The sequence below is a fragment of the Oncorhynchus tshawytscha genome, linkage group LG27 (assembly GCF_018296145.1).
Source record: "Oncorhynchus tshawytscha isolate Ot180627B linkage group LG27, Otsh_v2.0, whole genome shotgun sequence".
In the NCBI taxonomy this organism is placed as follows: domain Eukaryota; kingdom Metazoa; phylum Chordata; class Actinopteri; order Salmoniformes; family Salmonidae; genus Oncorhynchus; species Oncorhynchus tshawytscha.
Window position 1 is genome coordinate 14,427,980 of NC_056455.1, and position 16,576 is coordinate 14,444,555.

Here is a 16,576-nt window from a genome sequence, read left to right on the forward strand (position 1 = left end):
CTTCCCACTTGAAGTCGGAAGGCTCTCCTTGTGCACTGCAAAGCTATTGCCACAGTAGAGATGCTTTTATGTGATACAGAAGTGTTTGTGCAAACTAGCCCTTATGATCACTAAGTTCAGAAGATGGATGCTGAGACCAAGGAATATCAGTATGGTTGTCATGGACCCTGTGTTTACCCTGTACCCACTCCAATGCAATAAGCCAGTTATTAGTTGATTAGCCTCTGAATAGTTTGAATTGTCGTGAATGACATGCCACTAACGGACATTACTAAAAGGTCAACTTTATTAGATCAGTTCATCAAAAACAAATGTAACTGGTTGGCATAAAAAGCACCAAAGTTTCGGGATAACCTATATCAGAAACCAAATAAATAGGGACACCTATGCAGGCCTGTCACCTGATTTAAGGCCTTCCCAAATATTTCAATATACCCAGAATGATTGAAAACAGAATAAATATTTCCAGAAATGTAGTAGATATCACTGGCTAAATCAAAAGCCACTTCAACTGATCCAAGGGTTTCCTCTTGCACATCGATGTATTTTATTTAGTAAGACTTATCTGTACATGTAAACGTTATCACTAGGGAGCCATTAGTCCTATCACTTCTCTAAAACAGCTCTGTATCCAGGCAGGCACACATCACAATGGGTGGGGAGAGAAGCACCAGAAAGGCTTTGTTGAGTTTGGGATCCTCAAGGCTTTTCAGCTGTCACAAGTCTTCCCATTGTCTGAGAGGCAACACATTACGTTCTGTTGAGGGAGAACACAGTAATAGGCCTCATCTTCCCTGAGGTCAAATGTCATCTTTATTTCTTATATGTTAAGAGATCAATTTTCTAAAGTTGATTTTATTGATCATTCTACATACATACCCAGGTCATATATATTGGAGAATACAGACCATTCAGTCATCATCGTCATCATCCTCAGGGACGAAGATGTCATGCTCTTCCAGCAGCGCAGCAAAGTTCTTGCTGATCAGAGTTCCCACGTACAGGAAGGGGATCACAACCACAGCAATCCGGAAAAGGCCAAATGAGGTCTGGATAATTGTCAACAATTCCATCACAAAAACACATGTTAGCCTGCAATGCTGTGTGATTTTCTACACAATGACAACCAGTCTACAATAAAAAATGAATGTCATAAATAATTTACATGATGCATGCTTTACACATTTAAACATGCATGTATTTATAACACTTCCAGTGAAATGGAAAGGTATAGGCTCACAGAGATCCTACCTGAGATTGAACATTCCTATATAAATTAATTAAGTTATAAGATATAATTACAAATCTTGCCTGGCCATTTTTTCATACACAAATACCTTCTAGGCACCTTCACAAAATCCCCCCTTTCATTTCATAAATGACCTGCGCATATTTTCACAAGAGAGCGCTCACCTTCTTGGGTTTTGGCAAAATACCACCTGATGCTGAGTACACAACTGTTCGGTACTGAGATAGTGCCTCTCCGAAGCCATTAGCATAAAACCCAGAAAATGTTGGTACACTGTTTTTCAACACCGAGAGTCCGGCCTGACGAACCAAGAACGACGCCATCTTCCAAGCCTTTGACGCTCGTAGCAATGCGGAGAGATCATTTTGGATGCACCCAAGCACCGCCCCTGAGCCTGCGCCCTCCTTTTACTCGAATATTTCTCATGATTAATTAACAAACAGTGTTTTTATGATAATTTATTGCGAACGGAGCTGAATCCGTAGTACAGTTGTATTACAAAACACTACATTTGTAGCAGCAAGAATTGCAGCAGTACATTTATTTATTCATGTGATCTGTAAATGTTTTCTAGTATTTCAGCAATATTAATATTTACAAGTACCAATAGCAATAAGATGCACAGTTACCACACATGGCACTCTGTAATAATGTATCATCACTACAATAGTTATTGATTAAAGAAATGTAAACCTTTCAGTAAGTAGCTTATCAATAAATACTGTAGGGGAGAGTGGGGTAAATTGAGCCATAAGGTTAGATTAGCCACCCCTTGTTTCTAAGAAACCATACAACAACATTAATCATGTGACCAAGTAGCAGAGGCACACAAGGTCTTATCTGATGTCAGTCTGAGCTTGCTAAACATATCAAGAATCTCGCAGACCAGTTTCGTGGACTTAGTACACAATTATTTATATATTTTTTGCATGTATGGGCTATGTAGCCTCATGCAGAGAACTTGCCTATGAATTGGCACATCGAAACGACATCCCTGTCCCTGACAACTGGTCATGAAATGGAAGTGTTAATGATATTGAATAGACTGATCTATATCTGATTGTAGACATACACAAAATACCACACCCCCATTCCATGAATGAAACATGACCTACCAGCACCAGCACCCACTTACCCCAAGGCAGCTCAACCTACCCTGTCCTTATGCATACCCAGGGTAAATTGTGCCAACAAGCCACTTTTTTCTTTATGAGCTGTTTTCAAAACTTACATGTTTACATGAATTCTGATTATTTTCAGGGATACACAACATCCTGAAATATATGTAGATATCAATGTTGGAACGAACACAGTATTTCTCTTGATGTAGTGATGCTGAATGTAAAACAATGGCTCAACATACCCCAACATACCCCACAGCCAAAATATGTACAGGCCCCCTTTACATAACTGGGTAATTCTGCTTGAACACAGACCTCAATTACCTAATTGAAAAAAGTGGATATGAGAGGGGAATGAATGTATTTGGAGGAATGAACTGGGCCTCTAGATTAAAAATATACTAAACGAGTGAGGTGCCAATGGACACCTTACACCTACACCCCTACCTTTCAAATCATTGTGCTTGATCTACAGAAGTTTCTTCTATGTACCTACTTACATATTTTGATTTCCATTCACCCCAAACAAGGTAAATAGTCAATGATATATTAAATTCAATATTAAATAAAAAGGACTGGTCATAAATAAATAAGTCAACTCATAATATATACACATATAATACAAATACAGCAAAATAAATATTTTTCAGCAAGTGAGATGAGTAATAATAGAAATTAAAATCGTACTTTGGACAAAAGTGGAAATGTAAACAGCTTGAGATAAATCTCCTTCACTTGGTGTTTCCACAGGTTTGGTCCCGCCAGTGGTTTCCCTCGGATCATGTAGAACCAGCAAATGATAACTCCTCTCTACACAGGAAAACAAAACGATGTGTTTCGTCATCCGAAACTACACAGACACCACAAACATCATGTCATATAAAGCATATTCTGGACATACTTAGCTATGTTCCCTCCCTTTTTTACCTAATGGTTTTTGAAGGTGAGACGCCTGAAGAACTTGTTTATCTCAAATACTCCAGGTCTGACTGGTACCCCTGCGGTGCTGCTCTCTCCCAGCCTCACAATCTGTCCAGCAGTGATTGCTGCCCTGAGGCTCGTGCTCTTCACCACCCGAGACCCAGGCCCCAGGCCAGAGGTAGGCCGGGAGGACACAGTAATGTAGGAGGCATCCTTCTGCGGCTCCTGGTAACTCACTAAGACAGAGAAAAGGGGAGAAACAGTTGATCAGCAGTGCTACTAACAGCCATAATCATATGCACAATTATAAAATAATAAATACAGCACAGCACACATCACCTGCAGCAGTAAGAATGGTGTCTGTGGTGCTGGCGAGCTCCAGGAGGATTGTGGGATATGCAGGATGTAACATGTAGAGCTTTCGGATGACTGGCATGGTTTGAACCCCCCCTGGTGCCACCTGTTAATAGAGCAAGACTTCAAATAGATTTCAACTACTGATCTCCATAGTACGATAGGTAAAGGATTACATATTTGTGCCTATCGGGTTGGGGTTAATTCCACAAATGACAGGAGAGACACCAAAAGGGACTTTCTATCTTCCAACTGCCAACCTGAACATTGGCTATTGTTAACATTCTGGCAGCAGGGTTTTGGTTAATTACACTAATTCAATTCTCTCTTCCTGTAAATTCAATTTAATTTTAAAAAAATTAAATGTTAGTCAATTATCCAAAGCGTCTGCTAAATGACTACGGTCAGTCTTTGAATTCAGATATAATTCAATTCCTCTCAATTCCAATGCTAGGTAAATTCCAAGAATTTAATTCCCAATTGAATATTATCCCCAACAATTCCACAAATTAAATTCAGAAATTAAATTCCCTCAGGCTTTCAGGCTCATCACATCCATGTTCACACAGCCTAGTTATACTGGAAATATAGAAATACAAGTTTAAATTATTTTAAACAAATCCTGCAGTACATGTTTCAATAACAACTGCATTAATTCCATTAACTGGAAAATGTACAAATATTAAATTTCACTTATTTTTTTTACAATTCCAATTAAAACAGTTCAAACAGTCTAATTCCAATTAAAACAGTTCAAACAGTCTAATTCCAATTCAAACAGTTCAAACAGTCTAATTCCAATTCAAACAGTTCAAACAGTCTAATTCCAATTCAAACAGTTCAAACAGTCTAATTCCATAACTTGATGATTGTTGAAATTAGAATTGAATTCAACATAAATTCTCCACTTCATGAGTGAATTCAAATATTTAATTGGAATTGACCCCAGCCCTTGTGCCTATACTACTGAAGGATGAACAAACATAACACGTTCTCTCATAGAAAATGTATTCCTGCTCCTTATAAGCATTTAACAAGGGACTCACAGTTGTCTTGGTGAGGTTCTTTGGTGGTCTGACAGGGTCACCGGCCCAGAAAAGGAAAGCTGATTGACCAGATGTCATGATTGAGGTACCTTCCAGGTCAAGGCGTGGACAAATAAACTCTGTCTCCCACAGACTACGCCCACTGGCTCCATCAACCACCTGAACCTGAGATTACAGAGAGATGGATGGTCGTCTTTGTAAATATGTACAACTATCTGAGAAGTATAAAAGCTATAGGTGTAAGTGTTTGTAGAAGAGATTATACTTTTCTCATTCTAGGGGCCCCAGACTTCTGTATGAGGAGATCTGGGATTCCATCATCGTTGAATTGGCCTGGTGCTGGACGACTGAGACAATGATAAATGATTCAGGTTATTTTAGTTCTATAACTTTATAGGGCAGGGGTTTTCAGATCCCCAGTCGTTCCATATATTTGAACTAATCTAGAGCTAGCACACCCCATTCAACCTGTCAGCTAATTACCAAGAGTAGTTGAGCTAGTTCAGGTTTGAAAACCACTGTTATAGGGTATTACTTTATAGTTTTATATATTGATTTCTGTATTTTTCGGGAAAGTGTTGCAAGAAAGGCACTGCACTTGTGCACGTGACAATAAAACTTGAAGCTATCCCTTTTAATGCTTAGTCATATACACCCTAATGATAAACTTCTCCATATATCATGGTGACCATATTTCCTACCTGTGTATGGCTGAGGAGGTAAGAGTCCACTCTGTGTGTGCGTCCTTCTCTCTCAGCACAGAGAGCTTGCTGGAGAGCTTGCCACACACCAGCACCCAGTCACTGCGGCTAGAGTTGAGGTTGGAGATAGAGTCCAGGCTGTTGTGGTTGTTACACAAGCCAGCCACTAGGGGGACCAAGAACTCCACTTGCTCAGTTCCACTGGACAGAGAAAGTCAAACAGTCGTTCAAACACGCACTCTATTGTAATTGTGTAACCGAGCACTTTTTTAGCCTTACCTGGAGATGTGTATGAGGGAGGAGTTGGTTTTCCTAAGCTTCTCCCAGCCGGGGTCCTTCAGTCTCAGACCAGGGGATATGGGTGTTTTTCCAGTAGCCCGAGTGTAAATATCTCCCAGGGATACAGCCTCTACAGTGCCTGAGTTAGTATAGCAGATACATTATCAGACATTTAGTCATTTCAGATGAGAAACAGATTGTTCAAAGTCACTGTGCTTGATATAAAGTGTATCCCTTACCTAGTCCAAATAGAATGTAATATGCCCCCAGCTGTGTCTCATGAAACAGGGGACCAATCAGCTTTCCAGAGACATTAAAGGTCGTGAGGTTAAAGGTCACGGGATCTCCAAGCAGAGCTCCAGTCAGCCCAGACAGCAGGAGCAGTGAGAGGTCAGACACCTGAAAATAAGTTTGAGACAGTTTGGTGGGAGTATTCTAGACTGACTGGAAAATGAGTGTTGTTAACACAGTGACTCTGAAGATTTGGGAGTATGGTCTATATTGTAATAATAATATGATTTATATAGTAACAATTGTCTTATTACAGCAATAAATATGTATAGGTGCCAAGCCAGAGATTGTCATACCTGGTCAGCAGGTAAAGTGGCAATCAGCAAGTCAGGAACAGAGTCACCTTGGAGATCTGGCAGAGAAACTGCCTGGGACTGGATCTCCCCTGGGGCTACCGACCACAGCTTCTTCCCTGAGGAGGAAAATACAATAGGTTACTCCTTACTGAACATTAAACTATTAACTTCAACACATTATTAATACATCTACCCAACTGCTAAAATGATCATGCTTGTAGCTGTGAAACTGAACCATTAAAAGCCATGCATTTCTGTGGTTGTTGTCTGACCTGTGGTGCCGTTGACAGCAGTGAGGTGTGCAGACTCGATGAGCAGACACACAGGGCCGCTAGCTCTGTCTCTCTGGGCAGATAGGGGAATGGCGCTGTTGGGGAGGGCTCTGAGGGCAGCGCCCCCTGCTGGCAGTGGTGATGGGTGGGCTTCGTACTGCAGCCCACACTGGATGGACTCCACAGGATCCCTGAGGACCCTCCTCCAAAGCACCTCACCACTGAATGCAGATAGGGCCACCACACTGTACTCTGGGAGAGACAGAGAGGGAGAAAGAGAAGGGGGTAAAGGTGGGTGGGGTTTATTACGTGTGGCAAATTGTGTTTTCTCAGCAGTTTACTGGGGCTAGCAGGATTAGATATGGAGATTAATATTACATAATCACTGGTAGATTTTTATGGTGTACAGTGAGGAGATGGGCTTGAGAGAGAATAACGCCTAAAAATTAGGGTTGAAAATATCCTCTTCATTACTACGACAATGTCCCTTGCTTCCATAGATACCTTTGTTGTTCCCCACAGAACGGGAGAGATGGGTATTGTTGCTCTTTTGAGTGACTCCTATTAGCACATCCTCAACTGAGTCATTGTCAACATCCCACAGTGCAAGAGGAGGTGGGGTAACACCTGAAGAAGAAGAAAACCACTGTTACAGACAGGAATGGTTTGTAACTACTATTTACTAAACTAGACCTGCGGTTGCTTTGCTAATATGCTATTATAATAATCACGGTAATGTGTAATCATAGTAATCCAGACTGTGTAATATCCACCCCCTGACAAAGACAGTCAGATAAATCTGAGTTTTGTGTTCTCAACTGGTTTCTCATACAGTTGACTTTATTGTAATGTTGACTGTGCTTATCTTAATCTAAAGCACTAGTCTGACCAGTCGGACCTGACCTGTAGTTTTCTCTTTCTCTGCTGTGAGGGAGAGGTGTATTGGTATCAGCAACCAGCAACATACGGGTAAGCTGTAGTCTGTTTCATGTGTATTGTTTATACATTAGACTCCTCACTCACCTCCCACATGATCACCCAGCTCTTTCTCCCACTGTGGCCGTTTGTCCAGTTCCCCATGCTGACAAGGCACCAGAAAGGCACACAGCAGCACCACCAGCATGGCACAGACCAGAGGCACCAGGAAAAACGCTGCCCGGATGGCTCCCCTCACCTTAGCCTTCTTCCCGTCCGGGTCAGCACTGGCACTGACACCCAATCCAGGGCCACCAGAGGCCCCAAGCCCCCCTCCATCCTCTACTCCCTCATCCCTGTTTGTCTCCCTCTGGCTCCAGTACTGCATGCCCTTCTCCTCTCTCTCCTGCCTCTTTTTTCCCGGGAGCCGTTCTCTCCACTCATCGTCATCCTCCTCTGCCTCCTCTTCATCCCCTACGAGCCTCCCTTTTCTGCTCCCTCTCAGCTCTGAGGTACCTGTACCCATGCAGTTGCCCCTCCCCAGGCCATTGCGGGGATAGTTGAGGACCAGGTCGTCCTCCTCGCTCTCGTCTTCACTGTCGGCCTGAGTGAGGGGGTCATACTCTCCAAGCTCCGAGCCCTTCTTCCCTGTGAGGGATATACACACAAACACACACACGGTTAACCTTTTACTGCAGTGGGCTAAATCAGGGTCACACAGAGTGTTTCTTGGTAGTCTTAAACAAATCTACGTTGAAACAAAAGTATCCACCTGACTCACATGGTTATGGGCTTAAAAATAAATGTCAGATATAGAGTTGAAATGTATTACATTTTGAGTTTGCATCCCCATATTACACTTAATATATATCATAGAAGACTGAAATATAACAAAAACTTATGACATAGAAACACCAGATAATGTTTATTAATTATGACATTCTGAAAAATATTAATAACATTCCACCCTTGAGGCCACTAGCGCTCGATTTGGTCATTTGACTGCAGGACAGAGTTCTACGGATCTGTTCGGGAAACAAGGCCCAGGTGAAAACTAGAATGATCTGATAGAGCATGGTGGTGCCTGATAGAACGACAAGCATCCCAAAAGGACAGGGAAGTTACTCAAATATTGTTTATTTTAACACCAAATGAATTATGTTCTACCCTGGTCCCAGATCTGTTTGTACTCTTGCCGACTCTATTGTTCATTGTTTGGCATGACAATGATTGCCAAGTTAAATGAATGACCCCCATTACATGGCCTCATTTGTAGTTATTTGTTGAACACGAGATTTAAGCAAGTAGCTAAATCCGTTATAACATTATTATGACAGTGAGCACTGAGAAATCAAGCGACTTCGATGAGGCACCTTACTGTACTGTACAGTAGCTAGCTAGTGCGGCACATAGGATTGTGAATGATGCAATGTTTTTCTATTCAAGCTTGAAAAGAAACGAAATATCAAACATTGAAAATAAGTGTCGTATTTTATCTCTCAATTCTGGACTGTCATTAAACAAATAAAAACATTATTTTGTGTTATTGCAATCAACATTACTGTAACGTTAGCCACAGCTGGCTGGCTGTTCTAGCTAGCTCACATGAGCTAACAGAATGACACCAAAACAACAATGAGACACGACTGGTACAAAGACTACACAACATCATTTTCACCCAATCAACCCTTATATCTATTTCCCAAATAATTGCAACGCGTCTCTTACCAGGCAATTTGAGAGCACGGGACAAAGCTGCAGCCATTGCAAATTGTAACGGCGCTGTGCTGCAGAATTGATCCTCTCATCCAACGGAGGCGCTGAAGAACTGCTACGTGTGTGTGTGTGTGTGTGTGTGTGTGTGTGTGTGGGTGGACGTTTCGGGACTGTAGCGAGTGCATTCTGGGAGACGTGTTTTCTTACCAAACATAGTCGCAGAGAGGAAGAGGCTAAGTCAGCAGATGCTATTTAGCAGTGGGGTGTATTCATGAATGCCAAGGGAAGCCAGAAAATCCCCCCAAAATGTACCAATAACAAATGTATTTTTCGTCTCTGCGTTTTCAGAATTTTCCTTCAATGCGCAAGAGGCTGAATGTATCTCACCAGAGAAAGTATCCAAGAGAGCAAAACAGCGCCCCTCTTTCTCTGTATGCGTAGGCCATCTATCTCATGCGGTCTGGTCATAAAGGGTATGACATTTCTGCCGCCCGTAGTATTGAATGCAAGGGAAGCCAGCGAGCGAGCATTTGGTCCCCCTTCATAAAAAAAAGATAAATAAAATAGCCAATCAGCGCTGAGATAAACTCCAAAAAAGTGTCAAGGCAAGCCAGTTTGGATTTGGTTTCACCCCTGTCACAGAGAAATATGTCATTGATCATTGCAACTTGAATTGTTGCATCTCATTGTGTTGTACTCCGGTGTCTAGCTTGCTAAAATTGTCCCTTTCCCAAATTACCCATGGATGGGGATAGGGATTTGGACTTGTGGTTTTACTTAATTCTCCGTACTCGCCAATGACGGCGATTCTGATCCAATCATAAAATACATTGTGCCCCTGGACTGAGAGGATGGAAGGTCAATATGTAGGTTGTAACTAGATATAGAAGGCTAATGTTAACTAGCTAACATTGCCCATGAAAGGAAGTTAGGCTAGCGAGCAAGCATTTTAGCCAGGTAGCTTAGGGCAACAAAACATACAAGTGTCAACAGGAAAGAGAGCAGGATGACATTAGCGTTTCTCTACAAGTAGGGTGCGTCAACATGTTTTTTCTACTTGCATGAACGCACATACAGACAAAAATCAGAAACATTGACAGCCACATCCTATTTATCTTACATTGGACTAAATTGTTTTTGGTATATTTTAGTTGTCCCTGTATTAGACTAAGCATGGGAGATTTGATGGTGTTGAAATGTCGATGATGAAATGGTGCTGAAATAGTGGAGGCAGCTCCTGTTTTCATTGCGGCTTGCAGTAACTCTCAATGTTTCTAAATCAATAGTTGTTTAGGAGTCCGTAAAATGTCGGAAACATCAACTTTCTTCACCATGCTGTAGGTCATGAAATGGTTTGTTACTGTAAAGGCTTCTAGGAGTAGTGGGTGGAGGAGTCAGGCGCAGAGAGCAGGGTAGTTCAAAACGTGGATCTTTATTCCAAGAACAGAGTAACGGTCACGCCACACACAAGGGTGCATAAATACACAGTCCAACAAACAGGACGAAACTGTCCGGAAAAAACGGAATCCACAATAATCCACACACCATGAACAGAAAAACAAGCCCGCACAAAATCCGGCGGGCCTACCAGGTTTAAATAGCCCAAAACCCAAACAAGAAACAGGTGAAACTAATCAGACAAAACTAACTGAAACAGAAAAGGGGATCGGTGGCAGCTAGTAGGCCGCCGGCGACGACCCCCCCCTGACGCGCGGCTCCTGCAGCGCACCGACCCCGGCCTCAAGGTCGACCCAGAGGGCGAGGTGCAGGGCGATCTGGATGGAGGTGATGGAACTCCCTTGGTAGCGATGGATCCAAAATATCCCCCACCGGTACCCAGCACCTCTCCTCCGGACCGTACCCCTCCCAGTCCATGAGGTACTGCAGGCCCCTCACCCGGCGTCTCGAGTCCAGAATAGCTCGTACCGTGTACGCCGGGGACCCCTCGATGTCCAGAGGGGGCGAAGGAACCTCCGGCACCTCACCTTCTTGTAGGGGACCAGCTACCACCGGCCTGAGGAGAGACACATGAAACGAGGGGTTAATGCGATAGTAAGAGGGGAGTTGTAATCTATAACACACCTCGTTTATCCTCCTCAGGACTTTAAATGGCCCCACACACTGCGGCCCCAGCTTCCGGCAGGGCAGGCGGAGGGGCTGGTTTCGGGTAGAGAGCCAGACCCTGTCCCCTGGTGCGAACACAGGGGCCTCACTGCGGTGGCGGTCAGCGCTCTTCTTCTGCCGTCCACCGGCCTGCTTGAGAGCATCCTGGACTGCCCTCCAGGTCTCCCTAGAGCGCTGCACCCACTCCTCCACCGCAGGAGCTTCGATCTGACACTGATGCCATGGAGCCAGGACCGGCTGGTAGCCCAGCACGCATTGGAATGGCGACATGTTCATGGAGGAGTGACGGAGTGAGTTCTGGGCCAACTCCGCCCATGGGACGTACCTCGCCCATTCTCCTGGCTGCTCCTGGCAATATGACCTCAGAAACCTACCCACTTCCTGGTTCACTCTCTCCACCTGCCCATTACTCTCGGGGTGATAACCAGAGGTCAGGCTGACCGAGACCCCCAGACGTTCCATAAATGCCCTCCAAACTTGGGACGTAAACTGGGGACCTCGATCAGATACGATGTCCTCCAGGACCCCGTAGTGCCGGAAGACGTGGGTAAATAGAGCCTCCGCAGTCTGTAGAGCCGTAGGGAGACCAGGCAATGGGAGGAGACGGCAGGACTTAGAGAACCGATCCACAACGACCAGAATGGTAGTGTTCCCCAGAGATGGGGGAAGATCAGTAAGAAAGTCGACCGACAGATGAGACCAGGGCCATTGTGGAACCGGGAGGGACAGTAGTTTCCCTCTAGGCAGGATGCGCCCAGAGCCTTACTCTGGGCGCACACTGAACAGGAGGAGACATAGAGCCTCACGTCCTTGGCTAAGGTGGGCCACCAGTATTTCCCCCTAAGACCCCGCACACCGAATCAATTGATCACAGACGGGACGGCAGGGTAGCCTAGTAGTTAGAGCGTTGGACTAGTAACCGAAAGGTTGCAAGTTCATATCCCCGAGCTAACAATGTACAAATCTGTCGTTCTGCCCCTGAGACTGGTAGGACACTGTGAAGGCGCAACCGTAATGCCCGCTCGATGTCCGAGTCCACCTCCCATACCACCGGAGCCACCAGCCTAGAAGATGGGAGTAGGATCGACGGGACAGCGCGTCCCGTTAGTGTTAAGGGAACCTGGTCTATAAGAGATTGTGAATCTGAATTGGGTAAAGAACATGGCCCACCTAGCTTGACGAGGATTCAGTCTCCTCGCCGCCCGGATACACTCCAGATTTCGGTGGTCAGTCCAGATGAGGAAAGGGTGCTTAGCCCCCTCAAGCCCCTCAGTGTCTCCACACCTTCAGGGCTTTAACCATAGCTAACAATTCCCGGGCCCCCACATCATAGTTCCGCTCCGCCAGACCTAGCTTCTTCGAAAAGAAAATGGTGTGCCCGAGCACTGTGATAGCACGGCTCCAACCCCAACCTCAGACGCATCCACCTCCACTATGAACGCTATAACGAGCACGTCAGTAAACAGCGCCTCAGCTGACCCCCTTCAGCAGTGAGGTAATAGGAGCTGCCACTTGGCCAAAACCCCGGATAAACCTCCGGTAGTAATTGGCAAACCCTAAAAAGACTGCGTTAACGCGGTCATACTCCATCCATCACCACCCCCCGAGGTGGAAATGCCATAACCCAGGAGAACACACATTTCTCAGCCTTGACATATAGGTCATGCTCCAGCAGTCACCCAAGTACCTTGCGCACCAGGGAGACATGCGCGGCGCGTGAGGCGGAATAGATCAAGATGTCATCAATGTACACCACCACACCCTGCCCGTGCAGGTCCCTGAGAATCTCATCTACAAAGGATTGAAAGATGGCTGGAGCATTCTTTAACCCATACGGCATGACGAGGTACTTATAGTGGCCCGATGTGGTAATAAACGCGTCTCCATCCCGAATATGCACCAGATTATATGCGCTCCTCAGGTCCAGTTTCGTGAAAAAACGCACTCCGTGGAATGATTCCACAGCCGTAGCGATGAGAGGTAGCGGATAACTAAACCCCATTGTGATGGAATTGAGACCTCGATAATCAATGCACGGATGCAGTCCTCCCTCCTTTTTTTCACAAAAAAAGAAACTCAAGGAGACAGGTGACATCGAGGGCCGAATGTACCCCTGTCTCAGAGATTCCGTGACATATGTCTCCATAGCCAAAGTCTCCTCCTGTGACAATGGGTACACGTGACTCCTGGGAATGCGCACAGTGGAAACCTGGTCTGGACTCTCCACCGACGTGGCACCGATGGAAACCTACCTGAACACTCCTCTGACCACCCCTGGAGAACCCCCTGTCTCCAGGAAATGAGGGGATTGTGAATAGCCAGCCAGGGAACCCCCAGCACCACTGGAAACGCAGGTGAATCGATAAGGAAGAAACTGATCCGCTCCCTATGATCCCCCTGCGTTACCATGTCCAGTGGAACCGTGGCCTCCCTGACCAGCCCTGACCCTAACGGGGAAGGGTGGGTCTATCGGCACCAACGGAATCCCCAACCTACGGGCGAGTACGCAATCCATAAAACTCCCAGCTGCGCCTGAATCGACTAGCGCCTTATGCTGGACAGAGGGGAAAGACGCAGGGGGAAAAAATTATAAAAACATGTGACCAACAGGGAGCTCTGGGTGAGTTTGGTGCTTACTCACCTGGGGTGGCCGAGAAGTGTTCCGCCTGCCATCTCGACTCCCAGACGGACTCCTCCAGCACCGGTCTGAAGTGTGACCTCTCCGCCCGCAGTAGGTGCAGGAGGAGACTCCTCCTCTGGTCCCCCTCGATGCAGCCCCTCCCAACTCCATCGGAGTTGGAGCAGGAGGGCTGGGAGGTGGAACTGACAGGACCCCTTCTGAAGGCCCGAGGGCAGCTAGCAGGTTGTCCAGCCGGATCGACAAGTCTATGAGCTCGTCGAGGGAGAGTGTGGTGTCCCGACAAGCTAGCTCCCTGCGGATGTCCTCCCGGAGGCTGCACCGGTAGTGGTCCATCAGAGCCCTGTCATTCCACCCCGCACCAGCGGCCAAGGTCCGGAACTCCAAGGCGAAGTCTTGCGCGCTTCTCGTCTCCTGTCTGAGGTGAAACAGTCGCTCACCCGGGTAGTGGTCCCGAGCCGAGTCTGGGCCGTTCCAGACAGCGTTGGCCCAGTCCAGGGCTCTACCCGTCAAGCAGGAGACGAGGACGCTCACACTCTCTTCACCCGAGGGAGTCGGACGAACGGTAGCCAGGTAGAGCTCAAGCTGGAGCAAAAATCCCTGGCATGCAGCTGCCGCTCCATCGTACTCCCTCGGGGGCTCAAGACGCAACGTGCTGGGACTGGACGCCGCCGGAGGAGGAGTGGGTTGCGTCGTCTGTGGGGGAGCTGGGGTGGATGTCGGGAGACCACTCCTCTCCCATCGCTCCATCCTCTCCATCATCTGGTCCATTGCCGAACCGATCCGATGGCTGTGTGATGGAGGACGCGCTCCTCCATCGATGGAAGAGGGGTGGTCGCTGCTCCTGCTGACTCCATGGTTTGGTGCGGGTTTCTGTAAAGGCTTCTAGGAGTAGTGTAGGTGTAGCTAGTAGGCCGGCGACGATGACCGCCGAGCGCCACCCAAACAGGAAGAGGCACCATCTTCGGCGGGATTTGTGACAGTTACATGCAATATGCTTTGTGGACTTTACCAGACAGAGATTACTCTCCGGTTTTGTGATGAAACAAAGATGTGGTTGAATTTATTCTGCCACTGTGTCTTCTTATTATCTCTGCCTTAGGTATATATCCCGGCACAAGGCATATGAACTAACAAGTTATAGAACAAACAAGCAATTATCACAGCTCATACACTATATATACAAAAGTATGTGGACAGCACTTCAAATGAGTGGATTTGGCTATTTCAGCCACACCCGTTGCTGACAGGTGTATAAAATCGAGCACACTGACATGCAATCTCCATAGACAAACATTGGCAGTGGTGGCCTTACTGAAGAGCTCAGTGACTTTCAAACTGACACCATCATAGGATGCCACCTTTCCAACAAGTCAGTTTGTGAAATTTCTGCCCTGCCAGAGCTGCCCGGTCAACTGTAAGTGCTGTTATTGTGAAGTGGAAACATCTAGGAGCAACAGCGGCTCACTTCAGCTGCGAAGTGGTAGGTCACACAAGCTCACAGAACGGGATCGCAGATTGCTGAAGCGCATAGCGTGTAAAAATCAGCTGTCCTCGATTGCAATACTCTCTACCAAGTTCCAAACTGCCTCTGGAAGCAATATCAGCACCAGAACTGTTCTCTGGGAGTTTCATGAAATGGGTTTCCATGGCTGAGCAACCGCACACAAGCCTAAGGGCCAAGCGTCGGCTGGAGTGGTGTAAAGCTCGCCGCCGTTGGACACGAGCAGTGGAAAAGCGTTCTCTGAAGGGATGAATCACACTTCACCATCTGGCAGTCTGACGGACAAATCTGGATTTGGTGGATGCCAGGAGAACGCTACCTGCCCCAATGCATAGTGCCATCTGTAAAGTTTGGAGGATGTGGAATAATGGTCTGGGTCTGTTTTTCATGGTTTGGACTAGGCCCCTTGGTTCCAGTGGAGGGAAATCTTAATGCTACAGCATACAATGACATTCTAGATGATTCTGTGCTTCCAACTTTGTGGCAACAGTTTTGTGATGGTCCTTTCCTGTTTCAGCATAACCATGCCCCTGTGCACAAAGCGAGGTCCATACAGATGGTTTGTTGAGATTGGTGTGGAAGAACTTGACTGGCCTGCACAGAGCCCTGACCTAAATACCTGAATACCTTTGGGATGAATTGGAACATCGACTAAGAGCCAGGTCTAATGCTCTGGTGCCTGAATGGAAGCAAGTCCCTGCAGCAATGTTCTAACATCGAGTGGAAAGCCTTCTCTGAACAGTGGAGGCTGTTATTTATTTATTTAACCTTTATTTAACTAGGCAACAAATTAGACTAGAACAAATTCTTATTCATGATACAGCCTGGAATCGAACCAGGGTGTCTGTAGTGACACCTCAAGCACTGAGATGCAGTGCCTTAGACCGCTGCACCACTATTAGCAAAGGGGGACCAACTCCATATTAATGCCCATGATTTTGGAATGATATGTTCGACGAGCAGGTGTCCACATACTTTTTGTCATTGGTGTATGTTGTCGTTTTTTCTGGCTTGTCTTTCCCAGTGATTTTACCCACTCTTTATATACCGCCTCTGGTTATTACCCCTCCACGAAATGACTGAGAAACATAATTAACAGTTTTACTGACTTTTATGGTGAATTAATGGAACCTTGTTTCATTACGGACT

General features: G+C 46.0%; 1 protein-coding gene across 3 annotated transcripts; it reads right to left on the reverse strand.

The window, feature by feature from the left end:
- Window positions 1–264: 264 nt before the first annotated feature.
- On the reverse strand, window positions 265–9,316 carry LOC112226174 (protein FAM234B). 3 transcript variants are annotated; one of them, XM_042307299.1, is made up of 15 exons: window positions 9,174–9,316; window positions 7,554–8,093; window positions 7,035–7,157; window positions 6,531–6,782; window positions 6,259–6,374; window positions 5,911–6,070; window positions 5,672–5,810; window positions 5,393–5,593; window positions 4,957–5,038; window positions 4,692–4,856; window positions 3,631–3,751; window positions 3,298–3,527; window positions 3,058–3,180; window positions 880–1,049; window positions 265–757 (listed from the first exon to the last, which is right to left on the reverse strand). In XM_042307299.1, the coding sequence occupies exons 1-12, from the start codon at window positions 9,208–9,210 to the stop codon at window positions 3,298–3,300; spliced, it is 2,166 nt and encodes a 721-aa protein (XP_042163233.1). In that variant the 5' UTR covers window positions 9,211–9,316; the 3' UTR covers window positions 265–757; window positions 880–1,049; window positions 3,058–3,180. The 3 variants fall into 3 exon arrangements, with proteins under 3 accessions (XP_042163233.1, XP_042163232.1, XP_024246243.2); XM_042307298.1 differs by having other exon boundaries at window positions 909–1,049; window positions 1,414–3,180; XM_024390475.2 differs by having other exon boundaries at window positions 1,414–3,180.
- Window positions 9,317–16,576: the final 7,260 nt, after the last annotated feature.